This window comes from Cnephaeus nilssonii, assembly GCF_951640355.1.
Source record: "Cnephaeus nilssonii genome assembly, chromosome: 3".
NCBI lineage: Eukaryota > Metazoa > Chordata > Mammalia > Chiroptera > Vespertilionidae > Cnephaeus > Cnephaeus nilssonii.
In genome coordinates, this window is record NC_137074.1 from 66,173,175 (window position 1) to 66,194,944 (window position 21,770).

General features: G+C 38.8%; 1 protein-coding gene and 1 pseudogene across 2 annotated transcripts in view; one reads left to right on the plus strand and one right to left on the minus strand.

Moving 5' to 3' along the window:
* Window positions 1-4,645: 4,645 nt before the first annotated feature.
* Window positions 4,646-5,902, minus strand: LOC307096707 (Y-box-binding protein 1-like; annotated as a pseudogene). The gene is made up of 2 exons: window positions 5,337-5,902; window positions 4,646-5,085 (listed from the first exon to the last, which is right to left on the minus strand). The product of its transcript is annotated as a Y-box-binding protein 1-like (transcript).
* A 1,170-nt stretch (window positions 5,903-7,072) lies between these two features.
* Window positions 7,073-21,770, plus strand: part of SLC9C1 (solute carrier family 9 member C1) — a gene marked incomplete at its 3' end in the record, with an annotated part of 91,370 nt that continues 76,672 nt past the window's right edge. The window contains exons 1-4 of the mRNA XM_079766310.1: window positions 7,073-7,186; window positions 11,251-11,416; window positions 15,997-16,122; window positions 21,097-21,258. Coding sequence (XP_079622436.1) covers window positions 7,088-7,186; window positions 11,251-11,416; window positions 15,997-16,122; window positions 21,097-21,258 — 553 coding nt within the window. The 5' untranslated portion in view covers window positions 7,073-7,087. The remainder of the gene's footprint in view (window positions 7,187-11,250; window positions 11,417-15,996; window positions 16,123-21,096; window positions 21,259-21,770) is intronic.

Genomic DNA, 21,770 nt, shown 5'->3' on the forward strand with positions numbered 1-21,770 from the left:
ATCAAGGGTTGGGGGATTTTAAATCTGTGTTACCATAAACTATAGTTTCATTCATATTTTAAAGTTGGCTGTTCCACTGTTTTCTTTACTTGGACAAAGAATTTCAAAGTGATAGGTCTGAATTGTTCAGTTACTTTTTAACCACTGGGTATGGTGTCCCACTGGTTTTGTGCAAATGATAAATTATTTCTATCTCTTATGACAATAAAAGCACAGCGTAGAAACCAAAAGGATGCACCTTTCTACATGCTTTGATATAAGAATTGTATTAAAAAGAAGCAGAAAACATTAAACTGAAGAAAATACTGTAATATTGCTTATTGCACTTTAAAATAATGATTAACAAAGTTAAGTATTCATGCTTTCTATTATGTAGTAGCTAACTAGTATAAGTAGTTATTTTTTTTCTCATTGACATAATTATTACAGTTAGTTCCTCATTACTATTTATGAATCAGTCAGATTTCACTCAAGTTTAGTTTTTATTAACCTCTTATTGCAGGATTGCCAAAGAAGCTACTCAATTTGTAGTGTGTGAACAAACTGCTATAGATATTTTAGTAGTAACCCAAGAACCAATGATTCTAAAGAAATTATATACTTCATAGAACAGGTCAAGCAGGAATCTAGTGGATTAGTAATTACACTGATTCTGTGTGCTTAAGTGTGAAGGAGGGTTTCAAATACAGGAATATAGGAAGTAAGTAGTGGATCAGTGTTTCATTGTCCTCAGTGTTCAGAATTCATATTAAAGTTCTTAAAATGTAATATTTTACTGCTTTTTAATAACTACTTTTTTGCAGCAATTTTGAACCTACACTTGAAGGATTTTATAATTCCTCTCCCTGTGATACTATTTTTAATTGGATGCAGTTTTGAAATACTCAGTTTTGCATCTGACCAGGTGTGTATAGTAAATACGAGTATTTTTTTCTATAGCTAAGATTCATATAAATACAAAGATGGCTTAAGAGGATTGTTAAAATACTTGTCTCTTCACTGTTCTGCCATTTGATAGGTGCTTAGGATGTGGATAACATCAGATGTGTAGGAAAAGGAACCGGGTGTGAAAAAGCAAAGCTTAGATGAGAATTGGTTTATAAGATAGAAGCCCAGAGTGACTTAGAGCTGCTGATACAGAACTCTCATAGCAAGAGAATTCTGACAAAACAACAACAACAATGTATTGCCTCAATTAGGAATGTTTCAATCAGATTTCCATTAGAATAGAGGCTAGTCTCTAAGTGTGCCTGGCTTGGAATATATCAAGAAATATACACAGAACTTTGTATCTGACATTGGAAGTGAGGAGCAAGGCAAACTATAGATATAGTCCAGACAACTCTAGTATTACCAACTAGTTGGGAAGAGCTGGAGTCAGAGGAGAGAGAATATACTTACTCTAAAGGATATAGAATGCATTATTAACACAATCGTCATCTGACCCAAGGGTTGGTGGCAATCTTTTTCTGTAAAAGTAAATATAGTAAATATTTTATTTTTTGAGCTTTTTCATTTATTTTTTTATTGTTTAAAGTATTACAAATGGTAGTACATATGTCTCCTTTTTCCCCCATTGACTTCCCCACGCCCCCCCCAATCCCCAGCACATTCCCTCACCCCCCTAGTGTCTGTGTCCATTGGTTATGCTTATATGCATACATACAAGTCTTTCAATTAATCTCTTACACCCCCCACCCTCCCCTGCCTTTCAGCTATAGTTTGAAAGTCTGTTAGATGCTTCTTTGTCTCTGTATCTATTTTTGCTTATCAGTTTATGATGATCATTATATTCCACAAATGAGTGAGATCATGTGATATTTGTCTTTCTCTGACTGGCTTATTTCGCTTAGCATAATGCTCTCCAGTTCCATCCATGCTGTTGCAAATGATAAGAATTCCTTCTTTCTTACAGCAGCACAGTATTCCATTGTGTAGATGTACCATAGTTTTCTAATCCACTCATCTGCTGATGGGCACTTAGGTTGTTTCCAAATCTTAGCTATGGTGAATTGTGCTGCTATGAACACAGGGGTGCATATATCCTTTCTGATTGGTGTTTCTAGTTTCTTGGGATATATTCCTAGAAGTGGGATTACTGGGTCAAATGGAAGTTCCATGTTTAGTTTTTTGAGGAAACTCAATACTGTTTTCCACAGTGGCTGCACCAGTCTGCATTCCCACCAGCAGGGCAAGAGGGTTCCTTTTTCTCCGCATCCTCTCCAGCACTTGTCGTTTGTTGATTTGTTGATGATAGCCATTCTGGCAGGTGTGAGATGGTATCTCATTGTTGCATTGATTTGCATCTCTCAGATTATTAGTGACATTGAGTATGTTTTCATATGTCTCCTGGCCTTCTGTATGTCCCTCTTTGGAAAAGTGTCTATTTAGGTCCTTTGCCCATTTTTTGATTGGGTTGTTTATCTTCCTTTTGTTAAGTCGTATGAGTTCCCTATAAATTTTGGAGATTAAACGCTTATCGGAGATAACATTGGCAAATACACTGAGTGGCCAGATTATTATGATCTCTGAACACATAATAATCTGGCCACCCTGTGTGTGTGTGTGTGTGTGTGTGTGTGTGTGTGTGTGTGTGTGTATTAGAGGCCCGGTGCATGAATTCGTGCATGGGTGGGATCCGGCCAGCCTGGCCAGGGGGAGGGGACATGGACAGATGGCCGGCCTGCCTGCTGGTTGAACTCCTGGTTGAGGGAACAATTTGCATATTAGCCTTTTATTATATAGGATATACACTGAGTGGCAGATGATTATGCATTCAGAGATCATAATAATCTGGCCACTCAGGGTATGTTCTCCCATGCAGTGGGCTTTCTTGTTGTTTTGTTGATGGTTTCTTTTTCTGTGCAGAAGCTTTTTATTTTGATGTAGTCCCGTTTGTTTATTTTCTCCTTAGTTTCCATTGCCCTGAGAGCTGTGTCGGTAAAGGTATTGCTACAACAAATGTCTGCTATTTTGCTGCCTATGGCTTCTTCTAAGATTATTATGGTTTCCCATCTTACGTTTAAGTCCTTTGTCCATTTTGAGTTTATTTTTGTGTATGGTGTAAGTTGGTGGTCTAGTTTCATTTTTTTTGCATGTATCTGTCCAATTTTCCCAACACCGTTATTGAGGAGACTGTCTTGACTCCACTGTATACTTTTGCCTCCTTTGTCAAATATTAATTGAGCATAATGGCTTGTGTAGATTTCTGGGTTCTCTGTTCTATTCCACTGGTCTATATGTCTGTTCTTGTGCCAGTACCAGGCAGTTTTGAGAACAGTGGCTTTGTAGTATAGCTTGATATCTGGTATTGTGATCCCTCCAACTTTGTTCTTCTTTATCAAAATTGTTGCAGCTATTTGGGATCTTTTTTTATTCCAGATGAATTTTTGGAGAGTTTGTTCTAGGTCTTTGAAGTATGCCATTGGTATTTTAATGGAGATTGCATTGAACTTATAGATTGCTTTGGGAAGTATGGAAATTTTAATTCTACCAATCCATGAACAAGGTATATTCTTCCATTTGTTTATGTCTTCCTCTATCTCTTTTTTCAGCAACCTATAGTTTTCTGAGTACAGGTCCTTTACCTCCTTGGTTAAATTTATTTCTAGGTATCTTAATTTTTTTGTTGAAATGGTAAATGGGATTGTGTTTTTAGTTCCTCTTTCTGTGAGTTCATTATTGGTGTATAAAAAAGCCATAGACTTCTGGGTGTTAACTTTGTATCCTGCTACATTGCCGAATTCATTTATTAAGTCTAGTAGTTTTTTGATGGAGTCTTTAGGGTTTTCTATGTACAATATCATGTCACCTGTGAATAATGACAATTTCATTTTTTCTATAGTAAATATTTTAGATTACGCAGGCCATATAATTTCTGTCACAATTACTCAAATCTGTCATTGTAGTTCAAAGGCAGCTATACTTCCATAGACAATGTGTAAGTGAATTCCATGACTGTGTTCCAATAAGACTTTATTTACAAAACAGGCATTGAGAAATTTTGACTTAAGGACAATATTTTGCCAACACCTACTTCAGTCAGTCAGAATATGAATGAGAATATGTGTGAAAATGATTGACTTTCCCAAAAAAATTTAACCAGAGATGTAAAAAAATGATGGAAAACATATATTCAGGGAAAACAAAAGCAGATCACTACTTTGTCTTGAATAGGTTTTATAACCATATGATTTTGATACAAAAGCAATTTTAAGTGCAATTATTTATGACCTTTATGGAAGTTTGTTGACTTTTTTGAAAAAAAAAATCAAGTTGTAAACCTTTATTAAAAATTAAAAATGAGGTTCTTAAAACTCAACCTGACCAAATATGAAACAATTTAAAAGCCTTTAAAGAGAAAAAGCAGGCTTTAAAACAACAACAACAACAAAAATCACATGTTATCATCACCAAAAAGAGACATCTTTAGGAAAAAATAATAAAAACCCGATGCTGCATAGATAGTTCTAGTTATCTGTTCAATGGCAAAAGGCAAGCACTTAAGGTCTTCAGCTCCAATCTTTTGTTCATTTCTTACTGCTGGAATTTCATATTCATCCCTTCTTGTTGGATGACTAAACCTTATAATATTTCACTGAAATATTCTGAAAAAGATAATTTGGAAGAGGTGATAAGCCTACATTTACTCAGCCTGGCCCTGCTCAGCCTCCAGAAGGGACGAATTCTCAGGTGGTGGATCAGCTGCTTTTGTCTCTTTGCCATCTTGTGGTTTAGGGTTTTCTGGGCCTCTGCATCAGTAATTGAAGTTGTGTCAGTACCGACATTGAGGCTTTCAGGTGGCTGCTGACCTTGGGTCTCATCTCCTTGATTTTCCTTATCTTCTTCATTGCCGTCCTCTCTAGGCTGTCTTAGATGTGGAGGGTCCCTGTGGAATCGTGGTCTATAGCCCCAATACACATTCTGCCTCACTGGTCTATCTTGTTCTCCTACACCCTGGTTGTCAGCACCCTCCATCACTTCTCCCTGCACAGGAGGGTTGGAATACTGTAGTCGACACTCATAGGGTCTCCTCGTGGATTAAGGTGGGAACCCTGGCCAGTGGGAGGGCAGGCACTGTTGGGCCTGGCCTTCAGGATCACTCTCTCATCCCTCATTCTTTTTTTAAAAATATATTTTTATTGATTTCATAGAAGAAAGGAGAGAGAGAGAGAGAGAGGGAGAGAGAGAGAGAGAGAAACATCAATGATGAGAGAGAATCATTGATCAGCTGCCTTCTACATGCCCCACACTGGGGATAGAGCCTGAAACCGAGGGATATGCCTGACCAGGAAATGAACCGTGACCTCCTGGTTCATAGGTTGACGCTCAACCACTGAGCCTCGCCGGCTTGGCTCATCCCTCATTCTTTTCCCCACTCTCACTTTTCCGGTAAGTCTGCTGGTAATTGTGTGGAGGACCCCTGCCACGTGGGTAGCGTCTGTAATGGTTCCAGTCTGCTGCATATTTACGGCCTTGCACTGGAACTCTACCACCAGGGCCTGTAGCACTTGCCACCTCGTACCCTTTTCTCCTTCAACAATATCAAACTCCACAGTCTCTCCATCTCCTCTACTGCAAAGGTACTTCCTGGGGTTATTCTTCTCTATGGCAGTCTGATGTACCAATACATCTTCCTTGATGTCATTCCTATTGACGAAACCATATCCATTTTTTACATTGAACCATTTTATTGTTTCCAAATCTTCCCTGCAAAGACCTTCTTGTCCCCACCTGCAGGCACCGCTGATGTGAGGCTGTCCAGGTCAGCGCTCCCTGCCCCACTGCCCTGTGCTGTCAGGCTTGGTGTCAGCAGTGCTGAGGGAGTGGGGGCGGTGGGCGGCTGCTGGGTCTCCACTCCTCTGCTCTTGGTTGCTGTGATGGTGACCTGGGCCAGCTGCATAGCTGGGCAGCTGCTGCTCTTCTCCTGGTGTGATGGTAACTAAGCCAGCAGGGCTGCATGGGGCTCTTTGGGGTCCATTCTCCACCCCCACTACTGATCAAACTCAATTTTAAGTACTTCTCTTTACTCTTCTTGCAAGCTAATAAGTTAGACTGCCACAGTTTCATGATCCTGGTAAAAACCATACGACTCTTGGACCAGCTAAAAAGAACTCTATCACTCAGGGCAATTGCAGAAGCCAGAATGTCAGCGTTTTCCTGTGCCTGTTCCATGAGTCCCAGCTCCCAGAGGGAGAACTAAGAGGGCCAGACGAAACCTGCACACACAATGGGTTGAATTACCGGAGAAGAAACCTGAGCTTAGAGAACTTGAATAGTTTATGACGCACAGTTAGCTTTCCTGTCTTAAAGAGTTATTATCTTTAGTACATTGAACAATATAGTAAATCTGGCCCTTGCTCTGGAGAGAAACCTTGGTCTATCTTCCAAACTTTTTATTCACTCAAATATTCTGGAAAAGATAGTCTGGAAGAAAGCAACCAATGCCTCCACTCATAAGACCTGAGAAGCACAAGAAACCACGAGAATCAGCTCCCACATGCATAGATCTCACCCAACTCAGTGGGTGCTCAGTATTTTCTTACGGAATGGATGTTGAATGGATGCCCAGAATAAAATTCATAAATATTTTGTGATAAACAACACAAATTAGTTATTTCATGAGCTGCATTAACTTCCCACACACTGCTATTCTTCCACACACAACTTCTATATAAGCCACGGCTAGTTATTTGTAGTTTCTAGAATTTGATATGATTGCTTACTCCCTTGTGGGTTTTATGCATGATAATCCATCTGTCTGAAATATCTTTCTTCCTCTTGTATGCCTGAAAATCTCCTAGATATTTCTAGGGGCCATGTAATGTACTTCCTAGTTAAAAAGATAAAATGGACATAGATATGTGCATTAACTTTCCACTATAATTGGTAATAATCTTATGGAAAATTATAAAAATCTGACAGAGTTAAGACAGTAGCACTTATTACATTATGATGTATGTTTTCCTCTTTTGTTGGAGATAAGAGTATCTAACATGTAGTCTATGCTAATAGAAGGATGGATAAATGAGAAAATTACATATTTTTATATTATTAGGTCCTGAGATATGCTGATGCCATACAATGGATGGATTCACAATTATTTTTTTATTTATTTACACCAGTAATTATCTTTAATGTTGCATTTGACATGGATGTTTACATGTTCCAGAAATTATTTTGGCAGGTAAAAAATATTCTTTTCCAATAATATCATTCACTAATGAGCCACCACATTTTATCTATGTTTAAATTTTTAAAAATTTTGCTCAAAATTAAGAAACAAAGAAGAAAGGGGGAAAGTACAAGGTGTTAAATAATTAAAATAAACTTTATATTTTAATTAATATGCTATATCTTGACAAATGTCTAGTTAACTGAAGTATCAGGAAAAATAATTATGGGGAAAAAAGTAATCCTGAAAATCTGAGTGATAGAACTAACACTAGTTATGATTTTATCTCTGACATGCTATAAGAGAGCTATTGTGAAATCTATTAGCTCTAGTAAAATAAATTTATTAATAAAAGTGATGTTTTAAATACTCTCTTTCTAAAACTTCCCACACCCACATGGAGAAGAAAAAGACAGAGAAGAATATTTACAGAAACATCTATAACTCTAATTTACAAACTGTTGCGATTTTTTTCTAATTATGTGAGATTTTGACCTCATCAAGAAAAGACCTTGAGGCAAAATACTCCAGATCTTAAGCAGGGGTGCATTTCTTTCAAATTAACAAAAACAATTTTATAAATATAAGGCCATTACCTAAACTATATTAGAAGCAAAACTATTAAAACAATGTATACTTGAAAGAGTCTAGAAAAATGGAGGTCATACAAATGACCCAAAAAAATGAAATAAAAAAGAATCTATATATAGAAAAGCCCAGCAACTGAACAGTGGAATGACCAGAACGACTGGTCAACCAGTCACTATGACATGCACTGACCACCAAGGGGCAGATCCTCAATGCAGGAGCTGCCCCCTGGTGGTCAGTGTGCTCCCACAGTGGGAGCACTGCTTGGCTGACTAGGATGAGCAGCGCAGCCACTCAGAAAGTGGGTCCACAACCACTTGGCTGACCAGACTAGAGGCGCTCCCACAATGGGCCAATCTCCATAGGCCACGCCCCCACCGGTGCATGAATCCATGCACTGGCCTCTAGTAGAGATATAAAAGTAGTTTGGTCTGGTGATTTCTGCCTATCTGTCTCCTGAGTCTGTTCAACTCTGGAGGTCAGCTGAGGCAGGAGGATGGAGCTAGATGGCTGAAGGGCCCTGCTCATGTGTCTGTTGGTTGGTACTAGAAGTGTTGGCTTTAGGCAATAGGTGTCACTGCCACACATATATCTCATCATCTAGGAGGTTATTTCAGGACTAGAGGCCTGGAGCACAAAATTTGTGCACAGGGGGGCAGTCCCCTCAGCCCAGCCTGAACCCTTTCCCAATCCAGGACCCCTTGGGGGATGTTCGATTGGGCCTAAACTGGCAGTCGGACATCCCTCTCACAATCCAGGACTGCTGGCTCCTAACCGCTCGCCTGCCTGCCTGCCTGATCACCCCTAACTACTCTGCCTGCCTGCCTGATGGCCCCTAACCGCCTCTGTCTGCCTGTCTGATTGCCCCTAACTACTCTGCCTGCCTGCCTGATGGCCCCTAACCACCTCTGTCTGCCTGCCTGATCACCCTTAACCACTCGCCTGCCTGCCTGATCACCCTTAACCACTCGCCTGCCTGCTTGCCTTAATGCCCCTAACCACTTGCCTGCCTGCCTGATCACCCCAACCCCTCTGTCTGCCTGCCTGCCTGATTTTCCTTAACCACTCACCTGCCTGCCTGATTGCCCCTGACAACTCGCCTGCCTACTTGATCATCCCTAACCCCTCTGCCTGCCTGCCTGATCCCCCCTAACTGCCTCTGCCTCAGCCCCCACCTCCACAGCTTTGTCCGGAAGGATGTCCGGAATGACTCCTGGAAGGTCGTTTGGCTGGCAGGTCTAATTAGCATATTATGCTTTTATTATTATAGATTCTTCATGGTGGGTGCAGAGTCTCAGACATCCATCAATAGGAGAGAGAAAGCTGGAATTTGCTAGTGCTTTTCAAGTTTCTCCTTGCATCATATGTGCTCTTAACTCCTTTTAGCCAAAATGAACCACATGACTGACTCAAAGTCAGAGTAGGAGATAACCATGCAATGGTGTGGCTCCAGGAAGCAGAATTGCTGCTGCCACTTTGGTAAACAACATGCTATGTGATTTATTGAGGTATCAACCACAGCTATGTGGTGGAAGGACAAGGATTTGGGCCTCAATCCGCTTGTCTCAGAGCCTATTTTAATGTATTCCTCCAAACAGAAGTTAGTAATATAACAATCCTGGCCACTAAAACCTTAGAAATAAAAACTTACCCACCCTAGAAGTAACTGTTCTATGGGGCCTTTATTTTTTCTCACTATCCATCAAGCTTTATCCAGAGAAGACCCCTCTGAGTAGTGCCACATAAGTACTCTATCATGGTTCTGCCACCTCTAAAATTGATTTAAAGATGTATGATCAACTGACTTAACCCAAATCACTCAGCACTAGCACCTGCACCAGGCCTCCTGTGCTAGAGTCCAGTGCTCACTCCCTAATTCATTTTGTATGAGTGTCTCTTAGAAATAATCAGAGAGAGCTAAGTAATCAGAAGGCAGTAAGAGCATTTCACATCATTATTATGAAATCACTAGAGCCCCGATGCATGAAGATTTCTGCAAGAATGGGCCTTCCTTCCCCTGGCTGCCAGCATCACCTTCACTCCGGCCAGAGCCACCTTTCTGCCTTCCCATGATACCCAGAGGCCTGGAGCTGCTGGGCCGGTGTGGAATGCCTGCAATGGTGATGACACAAGCATCCCACCCTGCCCCTGGCTGCTCAGAGCCTGTGTATGCAAATTAACCTGCCATCTTTGTTGGGTTAATTTGCATACTCAATCCTGATTTGCTGGTAGGTGTCACGAAGGTACGGTCCATTTGCATCTTTCTCTTTTAGTGTAGATTATAATTGCTCTTTTATTATTTTTAAGTGAGATAATTGTCATGTATGTAACATTATATTAGTTTTAGGTATGTAAATAATGATTTTATATTTGTATATATTTTGAAGTGACCATCAAAATAAGTCTAATTAACATACAGATACGCAATGTGGCAGTATTAACTATAGCCACCATACTGTATATTGCATCCCCATGATTTATTTATTTTATAATTGGAAGTTTGTACCTTTTGAGCACTTCACCCATTTCACCAACCCCCCTCTGTCAGCCTCTGACAACCATCCATCTGTTCTCTGTATCCATGAGTTGTTTTTTCTTTTGGAGTCCACATATAAGTGAGTTCATATGCTATTTGTGTTTCTTTGTCTGACTTATTTTACTTAGCATAACGTCTTAAATGTCTATCCATATTGTCACAAATGGCAAGATTTTCTTCTTTTTGTTAAGGCTAAATAATATTTCATTATATACATATATATCACATTTTCTTTACCCATTCACATTCATCCATTGATGGACATTTAAAGTTGCTTCCATGTCATGGGTATTGTAAATAATATTTCAATGAACATGGGTGTGCAGTTCTGAATTCTTATACAAATTTCAGGACAATCATATTTTCCCAAGTCCATTTGGGAATAAAGTTGATAAGTAGACATCACAGGTAGAATATGGAAAAGTAGAAGGTGATGGTGGGAAGGCAGAAGGTAGGTAGATTTTTCAGTCTTAAAATAACAGAATTTTTATTTTCAAATTTTCTATAGTCCTCTGCTATTTCCCTACATTTTTTCTGTTATCATATTTTCTCTCTTTTTCTTTTTTGACACCTTTTTTAAACTTGTGTTCATTTTTTTATGTTATAGACTATGTCTCAGTTTTTATGCATAGTCAAATGTGTATGCATGTATGAGTATGCATGTATTTAGGGTATGTATGTATATACCTCACACATACATAGCTATATTTAATAGCTTTATCAAGAAAATTAAAAGTTTCTTTTTTTAATTATAATATGGTATTTCTCGGGTCCTAAGGATCTCATTGCAATATATGCCTTTTATTTCCAGAGTTGCAAGCACATAGTTATTAAATAAGATAACTTAAATTTTCTGTTGATGGATTGCATGTGATTGTACATCTTTAATAAACATGCTGGTCTGCTTTTTAAAAGTCAATATAATTTTTCTATCTGTAAAATTTATTTGCAGATAATTTTAATTACAATTCCTGGATTTTGTATCAATTATACCTTAATTCTTTGGTATCTGACATCTGTGAATAAATTACATTTGAGAACCACCCCATGGTTATTATTTTCAGCTATCCTTTTGAGTTCAGATCCCATGCTGACTGCAGCTGCTATAAGAGACCTTGGTAGGTATATTTTTCTCCCTTCCTATATTTAAAATATTATATTCTATATTTAAGTTGTCTATTTTTAAGATCTGTTGTTCACTGCTTTTCATGATGTGAAGTGTGTCACTGGGGCATTGGGACTGAACATAGAAATTTGGGTGATGATGCTTAGAACATAATAAAATGCAAGTGATGGGCTTACTTATTATATATGTTTAAAGTCTTATATTCAATTATGGAATAGATCAGGGGATTATTTGGAATCCTTGACTTTATACATGCTTCTACCTTGTACCAACAGAGCAGTTCTGGTGCTTTACAACATTGCAAATACTATATTTTGGTGACATTTGGATTGCCCAACACCTCTTTTCCTTTGAAAACACTGTCATTAAGATAATGCCATTTACAAAAAAAAAAAAAAAAAAAAAAAAAAAAAAAAGCCTTTGAGTCAATCTCACCATTTGAACCAAAAGCCTGAGAAGTACAAAACAATAAAATCACTAATCATACAGTATTTCAGTGTGTACTATTTTGGAGAACACATATATATGTAAAAGTAAAATACCAATATAACCCATTGAAAATGTGAGAGCCTTATTCAAGAAAAACAAAAACCTAATTTGTTTTTCCCCAGGCACTTTTTAATAATAAGAACTAGAGCATTTGTTTTAAAAAAGAATTTGTGTGTGGTGCACGCATGCATGTGTGCATGCAGATACATGTATGCCATGCGCATGTGTACGCGGGTGCACACACACTTTTATTTTATGGCCAGATAAAGGGGAAAGAGCTATCAGAGGCAGGTAGAAATAGAGTAGGGGAGACACATCAAGTGTATCTATATGAATAAAGGGAATCCAAGTCTTCAAAACAAGAAGATTAAGAGTGTGAGGTAAACTTTAGAAGGAAGTGCCAGCATTATAAAGTATCCTTGCCTCTATGGGACTCTGTGAGTGCCAGCCTCTTTCTATTCAAAAGATTTGGGGGAGTTCTTTTCTACCTGAGAGCATTACACATTTCCCTTAACTTTATAATCTGACTAGAGCCCCGGTGCATGAAATTTATGCATGGGGGCAGGGGTCCCCTCAGCTCAGCCTGCACCCTCTCCAATCCGGGACCCCTTGGGGGATGTCCAACTGCCAGTTTAGGCTCAATCCCAGCGATCAGGCCGTAACCAGCAGTCAGACATCCCTCTTACAATCTTGGACCGCTGGCTCCTAATTGCTCACCTGCCTGCCTGCCTGGTTGCCCCTAACTGCCTCCTGCTGCTGGCCAGGTCACCCCAAACTGTCCCCCTCTGCCAGCCTGGTCACCCCTAACTGCCTCCCCTGCTGGCCTGGTCACCCCCAACTGAATCCCCTGCCAGCTTAGTAGCCCCTCACTTCCCCCCTGCCAGCCTAATTGCCCCCAACTGCACACCCCCTGCTGGCCTGGTTGCCCCCAACTGCACACCCCCTGCTGGCCTGGTCATCCCCAATTGCTACCCCACCAGCCTGGTTGCCCCCAACTGCCCCCCTGCCAGCCTGGGGGCATTAGGGTTAATTTGCATATTACCTCTTCATTATATAGGATAATCTAGTTAGTATTACACTGGTTTCCTGGCCTGCCATTGTTGAATTTAAAATATTTTTGGGTTAATTAGCAGGGTTATTTTTGTAAATTTTGGCCATTTTGCCATTACTATTGGAACTTTGTTTTTCTCTTCACATTATATCTCTTAAAAAATAAATAATTTTTCTCTTGAAAATATTTTTGCCTGAGTTTTCAAAGCAAGATTTTTACATTTTTAAATTTTATTCTTAAAAAAAGAAAGAAGAAAATCTGCCCAGGCTTATGAGTAGAGCACATGAGTACATTCACACTGTCTTGAGCTTTTTCTGGTCTGTTGACTCCTCTTATGCCCCCAAGTCTATATTTTATTTCCAAATATTCACATTTTGTTATAGTTCTATTTTCTTTTATTTAATTAAATTTTATTGGGGTGACATTAGTCATCATGGACATATAAGTTTCATGTGTGGATAACTAATTTACAAAATATGTATATAGGGACATGTGCCCACCACCCAAAGTCAAACCTCCTATCTCCTCATATTAAGACCCTTTTCTCCCCTCACCCTCCTCCCTCTGGCAACCAGCACACTGCTGTTTGTATTCATAAGTTACAGTTTTATATTCCACAATAGAGGCCTGGTGCATGACATTCGTGTACTTATGTGTGTATGTGTGTGGGGGGTTGTCCCTTAGCCCAGCCTGCACCCTCTCACAGTCCAGGAGCCCTCAGGAGATATCTGACTGCTGGCTTAGGCACGGCTTGTGACTGAGCAGCATTCCCCCTGTGGGAGCATACTGACCACCAGGGGGTAGCTCTTACATTGAGTGGGATTGGGCAGAAACCAGTTCTCCGACATTCCCTGAGGGGTCTTGGATTGCAAGAGGATGCAGGCCAGGCCGAGGGATCCCACTGGTGCACGATCAGGGCAAGGGAGGGACACAGGAGGTTGGCCAGTCATGGGGGGACCACAGAAGGGCTCTAGGGAATGTTTGGCCCATCTAGCTCAGTCCCGATTGGCCGGACACTAGCAGCAAGCAAACCTACCAGTTGAAGCGTCTGCCCCTTGGTGGTGAGTACACGTTATAGCGAGTGGTTGACCGGTAGACTGTCTGCCACCTGGTGGTCAGTGCACATCATAGAGAGCGGTTGAGCTGCCTTAGCATATCATTAGCATATTACGCTTTGATTGGTTGACTGGACCACTGTATGACCAGACAACCGGACACTTAGCATATTAGGCTTTGATTATATACTAGAGGCCCGGCGCACGAAATTCATGCACTTGCGGGGAGGTGGGGTGTTCCTCAGCCCAGATTGTGAGAGGGCGCCAGCCAGGCCAAGGGACCCCACTGGTGCATGACTGGGGTCAGGGAGGGATGCGGGAGGTTGGCTAGCTGGGAAGGGCTCCAGGGCGTGTCTGGCCCATCTCACTCAGTCCCAATCAGCCAGCCCCCAGCAGCAAGCTAACCTACCAGTTGGAGCATCTGCCCCTGGTGGTCAGTGCATGTCATAGCAAGCATTTGAGCAGCCTTATCATTTCATTAGCATATTACGCTTTGATTAGTTGAATGGCCGACCGGATGACCAGATACTTAGCAAGCATATTAGGCTTTTATTATATAGGAGGATATGAGTGAAATCATAGAGTTCTTAGCTTTTTCTGTCTGACTTATTTCACTTCACATAATGTTTTCAAGGTCCATCCATGTTGCAGCAGAAGCGGTATAGCCCTACGGGAGCCACAGAGGCTCAAAACTATGGTTCTATTTTCTAAAATAAAATAACTATACAAAACTATCAGGTTTTTCTGAGTAACAAACAACTCCAAAACATAGTGGCTTAAAACAATAATTATGTATTATTTCTCGTGAGTCTGGCAGTTCTGGTGATATGAGCTGGGCTCTGCTGATCTCAGTTAGGCTCACTAATAAATCTACTGTCAGCTGGAGGGTCATCTAGACACTGAGTGATCTAAGATGTCCTCACCTAGGAGGATCAATGTTTCCTCCAAGTATTTCTCACATCCCTCCAGTAGTGTAGCCAGGAAATGCTGCCATCTTGGTGACAGGTGTCCAAGAGAGAGGAAGCAGAAGTATTTCTCAAGCCTCTGCTTGTATCATTACATGACCAAACAGACTGGATCTCTTCAGTGAAAGAGAAACTGCAAAGTCTTACAGCAAAGGGCATCAATGCAGGGATGGGTGAAGAAGTGAACCATCAAGGCAATTGAGCTTCCACAAGGACAGACTGCCTTGCTTTTCTTCTCTTCCAACAGCATACTTACTGTATTAGGTTGTGATCACAGCTGTAGAGTGGTTGGTCTACAGGAAGGGCTTTTGCCATGCAATGTTTCCTTCCTGTGGGAATTTGGAAAATCATCTAAGTTGCTCCAAGTTATAGTTTTGTCACAATAGACACATTTAATAGCACAGAAAGATGATAATTAATGGCTCTCTCAACTTAGAATATAATAATAAATGAAGGAAAATTAGGATCAAAATAGATAATAGCAAGGTGCTCTCCATTCATGGAATTTGATTTCTAAAACCACTAAAAGGAATGTTTAGGAAAATCAGACAATTTGTGTTAAAGTGAGAGTATCTGGGCAATTGCCTTAACCCTTCACTAGGTACAGTGTTATAAAGTCTTGGTTTATGAATTTACTTTATCTTGTCATTGTTTTTTGTGTTGCCATAAATACGTGATGTAAGTATTTATATAGGCCAAATCACTGAATTAAAAAAATAATGAATTTCATATGCTTTGAAAGAAGGAATGAGAGCCCTAGTTGATTATCTCAATTACATCAACCATAATAAAGCACAGTTAATTTGGTACTTAATTATGATGGTCTAGACTTAAATGTAATTATATATTAACTTGCAGTTAATATATAATTACATTTTTTTAAAGAGAGTTTTCAAACATGACTAAAGTTTAAGTATGTAGTAAAAGTATGCGATGCATATCCATAGCTAAGAATATTCTTTTACTTAGTGAAATTTTATTTTCTTCACCTAAAATATTTTTCCTTCCATAGGTCTTTCTAGGGGCCTCATCAACTTAATTAATGGAGAAAGTCTGATAACCTCTATAATGTCTTATAATATGTTTACTAGTATCATGGATTTTAACACCGACCTGAAAAGTATGAACCATTCCTTAGGTAAGGACCTATTTTTTAATTTATCTTTATTGTTGAAAGTATTACAGATGTCCTCTTTTGTTCCCTCATTGACCCCTCATCCCTTCTCTCTACCCCCTAACCCCAGGCCTTCACTGCACTATTTTCTGTGTCCATGGATTATGCATATAAGTTCTTTGATTAATCTCTTCCTGCCCCTCACCCCTTTCCTCTGAGAATTGTCAGTCTGTTGCATGCTTCCACGTCTCTGTCAGTTTATTTTGTTCATTAGATTCCACATATAAGTGAGATCATGTGATACTTGTCTTTATCTGACTGGCTTATTTCATTTAGCATAATACTTTCCAGAAAAGAATCTTTTATTGCCTGAAAACTGACATCGATTTTGTAATATCTTATCACAAATTATACTTGTACAAGCAAAATAAGGAGTATCAGTATAGTGTCTTACCTTTTAAAAAGCACTGCATGTATTTACAAAACGTGTTCCTTATTTAATAGTAGTTGAAATTTTATTGTGAGGTGAGTTGGGACTTTCATGAGGATCCTTATAAAAGCAGCACTCCTCCACAGGCCTAGGCTGAACCATTATACTTGACAGTAAGAATGAGAGCTGTTGATGTGTTGAAGATGAACTCAGAAGATAAGCCAGGTAGTGAGTGCATTCACCAGTGATGGGAAGAGGCAACTTTCCTTCCCTTTCTCTTGGTGTTACAGAATTTACCAGGTGATCGAAAAATACACAGGAAGAGAGTACTTAGAGATTCAGGATAAACCCATTTATTTTCAGCTGTTTCACATGTACTAGTACAGTGACTCAGGGTGTCAGTTCTCCAAATCCTGAGGAAGCTTTCCCTTTATACCCTTTGGCTTCTTTGTCCCCCAAATATGGATGAGACTTCCGGACCTTTCGTGGGCTTTGCAAAAAGCCCTGTGTGTTGGGATGGGGGACATGAGACCACACCTAAAGGCCTGGCCTGGAGCCAGTGCTGATAACCCCCTCTGGGGGTTGTGTATGGTTCATGGTTTATGGCCTCTATAAAATGGGAGTATTTAGGTAAATAGGTCTTGCAAGACCGGATAATTAAGGAAGGGGCAGTGACTTGATTATAGGCTAACAAGAATGTGCATTAGGGATACTGATTAACTAGGTACAGAGTCAGGCTGCTAGCCTCCTACATTCTTTCACAAATGGAGTTATCGGCTAGCAAGAGGGTGCATTAGAAGGCAGGTTACTGGCACAGATTCAGATTTAGATGGCTGCCCAATGTATTTTTATCTTCCCCATCATTGGGACCATGTCCCTGCAAGCAACATAGAAAGCTGTCAGCACAAGTGTGAGTTATGTAGTCATCTACAAGGCCTGAAAGCAGTGCTTGTAAGCAGAGAAACTGCAAGGTGCCCATGAGCTCATTCAACACATTCAGGGAGTCCTGAACCATACGTATTTTTTTCCTTTGTAATATGTATGTGTGTGTGTGTATAAAATAAAAATGAAATAAGTGTAATTATCACTCAGGATAAAAAATATAGTGTTACCAGTGCATCCAAAAGTATCTTATGTGCTTCTCTCTGATCAAAACCCAATACCTTCCTCCTAGAACAGTGGTTCTTAGAGAGTCGTGTCTGAGTAGGGGGGAGGAGGTTCATAGGACCCTTTGAGGTTGTCTATAAAGTCCAATATTTTTATATAAATACTGCTAAGAAGTTATTGATCTTTTTTACTGTGTTGCCATTTGCACTGATTTTGGAAGAACAGTGATTACAGTCTTCTGGAGAAAATTGCTGATGTGTAGTTATTCCACTCACTGGATGTCTTCCGTGTTCCAAGGCCTTCTGCAGCATTATCTCATTCCACCTCCCTATCTTCTTGGGGGGAAAAAGTGTTTAGGGGGTGCTTCCAGACCTCATTCTAGTACATCAAGGGGTCTGTATGATGCCAAACAATCAATTATGTTGAAATGGGATTTTTTCTGCTCCCCCCGTCCCCAGAAATTAAGCATAACCCAAATTACCTTTCCAAACACTCAAAAAGTTTAGCCACCATTGCTTTCCCTGTCCCTGGAGAGTACTTTATTGCTGGGCAGCCAGAGACTCTGTTTATTTCTATGTTGACTCATCATGCCTTACATAATAATAATCAATGCCTAAAACTCAGAATTGAAGACTATTTTTCCCCAAGACCCATTTATGGGACCATTATCCTCTCATGTCTTCTTCAAGGGATCAGGTCCACATGATGGACAATTATTCTACTTGGTCAAAAGAAGCACTCACCTTTAGTTTTTCTCTGTATCAAATTAGTTTACCCAGGCCATGGCAGCTTGGAACATCTGTGGTGAACCTAGAACCCCAATTTAGCACAAGAGGGTACATCCTCTAAAATGCTTCATGTATGTTATCTATGGTGTGTGAGAAAGCCAAATACCACACACATACAAACTCTTCCAAAATTTGAGTATAAAGGAAGGTGACCCAATATAGTAATCAGGGACTTTCACCATAAAACTTGCTGCAGATAAGACCTTCCTGAAAATGGCTCAAGTTATTTACAAAAAAAAAAATCTATATTCAGAAGCATCTTAAAAATTCAAGGACCACCCTTTGAAGAAACTGAAAAAATTTAAAGAAGTACAGTTTTCCATACCGGGCTTCATTTAAGATATTAAATATTGACCACAAAATTTCAAGGAACTGTCAGAGGTGACATCTACAGACTAATCAAGAGAACTTTCTTGATATTATATTCACTAGAAAGAAAAAAAAGTAAAAGTAAAAGGAAGGTACTGATGTGGAAGTTCATTCATTCATTAATCCAACAATTATTTATTGATATGTACTCAGTTATAGTTCTTATTTAAGGCCCTGGTGATTCAGCCATGACCATAATAGTCCTGCCTTTCATAGAACTTGCCTCATAATTTTTATAAAAATCAATGGAACACAATTTCGCATTTGTTTAGGTTTCAGAGAAGTAAAAATTGTAAACAATCACCCTACTAAAATATAATAGTAACAACTATAAATAATAAAAGCTCTGTTATTTTCTTAGCCTTTAGTACTTTCTCTGAATTTTTAATAGTTTTGAAAGAAAAAATTCCTTTAAGAAACTTAATAAGCTTTACTGATATTTCATTGTTATCTATTGACACAATTGTGAATAATTTTCACAGTAATTATCTTAATAACTCATTTGAACAGTTGCTTTATCTTTGAAGTTAGCACATGTTTCATAAGAGGAAAAAATTAAGAAAATTTATTACACGCCGAATTCTTACCTTTTCCAACTTGAGTGTTAAAAGTTTAAGAACATTGTAAGACATAATAGATTTGTTTTAAGGCTTTTCCTGGCCTAATAAATCAGTTCAGTAACATTTTACTGACTAAAAGCTATTTTCCTTTCGTAAAGGAGAAAGCAATTTTTATACTGGGTCTTTTAACTCCAGTTCCCTGCATCCTTGTTAAACCAGAGTAGTCCTCTCTTGTTTCAATTATAGGAGGTGCTAGAATCCCAAAATTATCAAAGTGGCTAAATTCATGCCTGGGACTGATTTGAGTTAAAGACTTAGAGGGCCATTCATGAAACTCTCCTTCCACATTCACGCTATCCCTACAGATCTTTCTACTTGGCAAATGTAGAATGCTGAGGCTAAAGACAAAGAGAGAATATTAAAAGCAACAAGAGAAAAGCAGCTAGTTACCTACAAGGGAATGTCCATACAACTGTCAGCTGATTTCTCAGCAGAAACTATGCAGGTCAGAAAGGAGTGGCAAGAAATATTCAAAGTGATGAATAGCAAGGACCTACAACCAAAATTACTCTACATTTAGAACTGAAAGTCAGATAAAGAGCTTCACAGACAAGAAAAAGCTAAAGGAGTTCATCACCACCAAACCAGTATTATATGAAATGCTGAGGGGATTCTTTAAGAAGAGGAAGAAGAAGAAAAAGAAAAAGATAAAAAAATGAACAACAAAATGGCAACAAATACATACCTATCAACAATTGAATCTAAAAATTAAAATAAATGAATAAGAAATCTAATGAACAGAATAAACCGGATATAAAATAGAATCAGGGGCATGGGAATGGAACAGGCCAACAATTCTCAGAGAGAAGGGGGTTGGGAGGATGGGAAGAGATTAAACAAAGATCTTATATGCATAGATGCATTACCTATGGACACAGATAACAGGGTGGCAAAGGCCTGTGGCAGGGCGGGAACTGGATGGAGGAAGGCATGGGGGGGAAAAAGAGAGACATCTGTAGTAATCTCAACAATAAAGATTTAAGAAAAAAATTTTTTTAAGTGGGCAGGACTTTCTTACCCACTGGCATACCTGATTCCAGCAAAGGAGTATGTCAAAGTCTTAGGCTTCCTAATTTTCAGGGGAGGGCATCATAATGACTTTACAAAGTCATTTGGCAAAACATAGCAATATTAAAGATGTAACTATCCATTAGTGCATAACTGAACTTCTGGGGCCTAAGGAAGTAATCAGAAAAGTAAAAATCAATTATGTACAGAAATATACACTGCAGCATTATGTATGAGGGGGAAAACTGGAAAAGGTTAAATGTCCAACAGTAAGGAACCAGTAAGTTGGCAGGCGAGGACAATGGAGGAGATACATTCTGCATTTCCTCAGTGGCTTATGTTGGATCTAGAATATAAATGACATGAATTTAGAGACTTTCTACCTCTTGCGCATTACTGCATCTCCAAAATTTATTGGACTGCTTGGCACTGAATAAATGTATATTTCTTAACGGAGACTGAAAGAAGTTCTTACACTAAACTGACTGACTTTTATAAACTTGTGTGGCTTTCAGAATTTGAGAATAGAAATATGAAAACATCCTACATCTACCCTACAGGATATGAATGAGCTATTTTTAAAGATAATGACAAAAAGAAAAGCTAATTTAGTCAGAGTATCACTCAAAATTAAGTGAGTTCTATTAACTTTTTAATTTTCTCCCCTTTCTTACAGCACGTAGCATCGTGACTCCAATATTGTCATATTATATAGCAAGTTTCTTGTTTGGAATTCTCAGTGCAAAACTGGTTCAATTGTGGATGTCTACTGTTTTTGGTGATGATATCAACCATATAAGTCTCAACTTTTCAAATCTGTACCTCATCTTTTTTATTTGTAAGTGAGGAGCCTATCCCTAAAATTAAATCACATAGAAAAATTAAAAATAAAGATATCAAAAATTCACAATAGACATACCAAGCAAAAGTTAGCTTAAAAACAATTTAACTGATCTAGAATGAATCTTTTTGTTAAAATAATCTATCAAAAGGGACAAAAATGTTAGTATCTATACAACAGAAAACAATTTGCCAAAATATATAAAGGCAATATCATTATTAAGCAGGAGAATTTGACAAAACTCATAATTACAATGAGTATTCTAACATGACTTTCCCAGATAATTTCATAGCCAATTGGAAAAAAAATAGTATGCTATAAAAAGTTTTAAATAAAAACTTAAATGTGGGATTCATAAGATATGTAGAGTTTTCCTTTCTAAAACATAATGCATATCCTTTACATATACCTGAAGACCATTTACAGAAATAAACTAGACTACAGAACTTTTCAATAAAATTCTAAATCCACAATGCAGTTAAATACTAACTACAAAAGGACCATCTTAA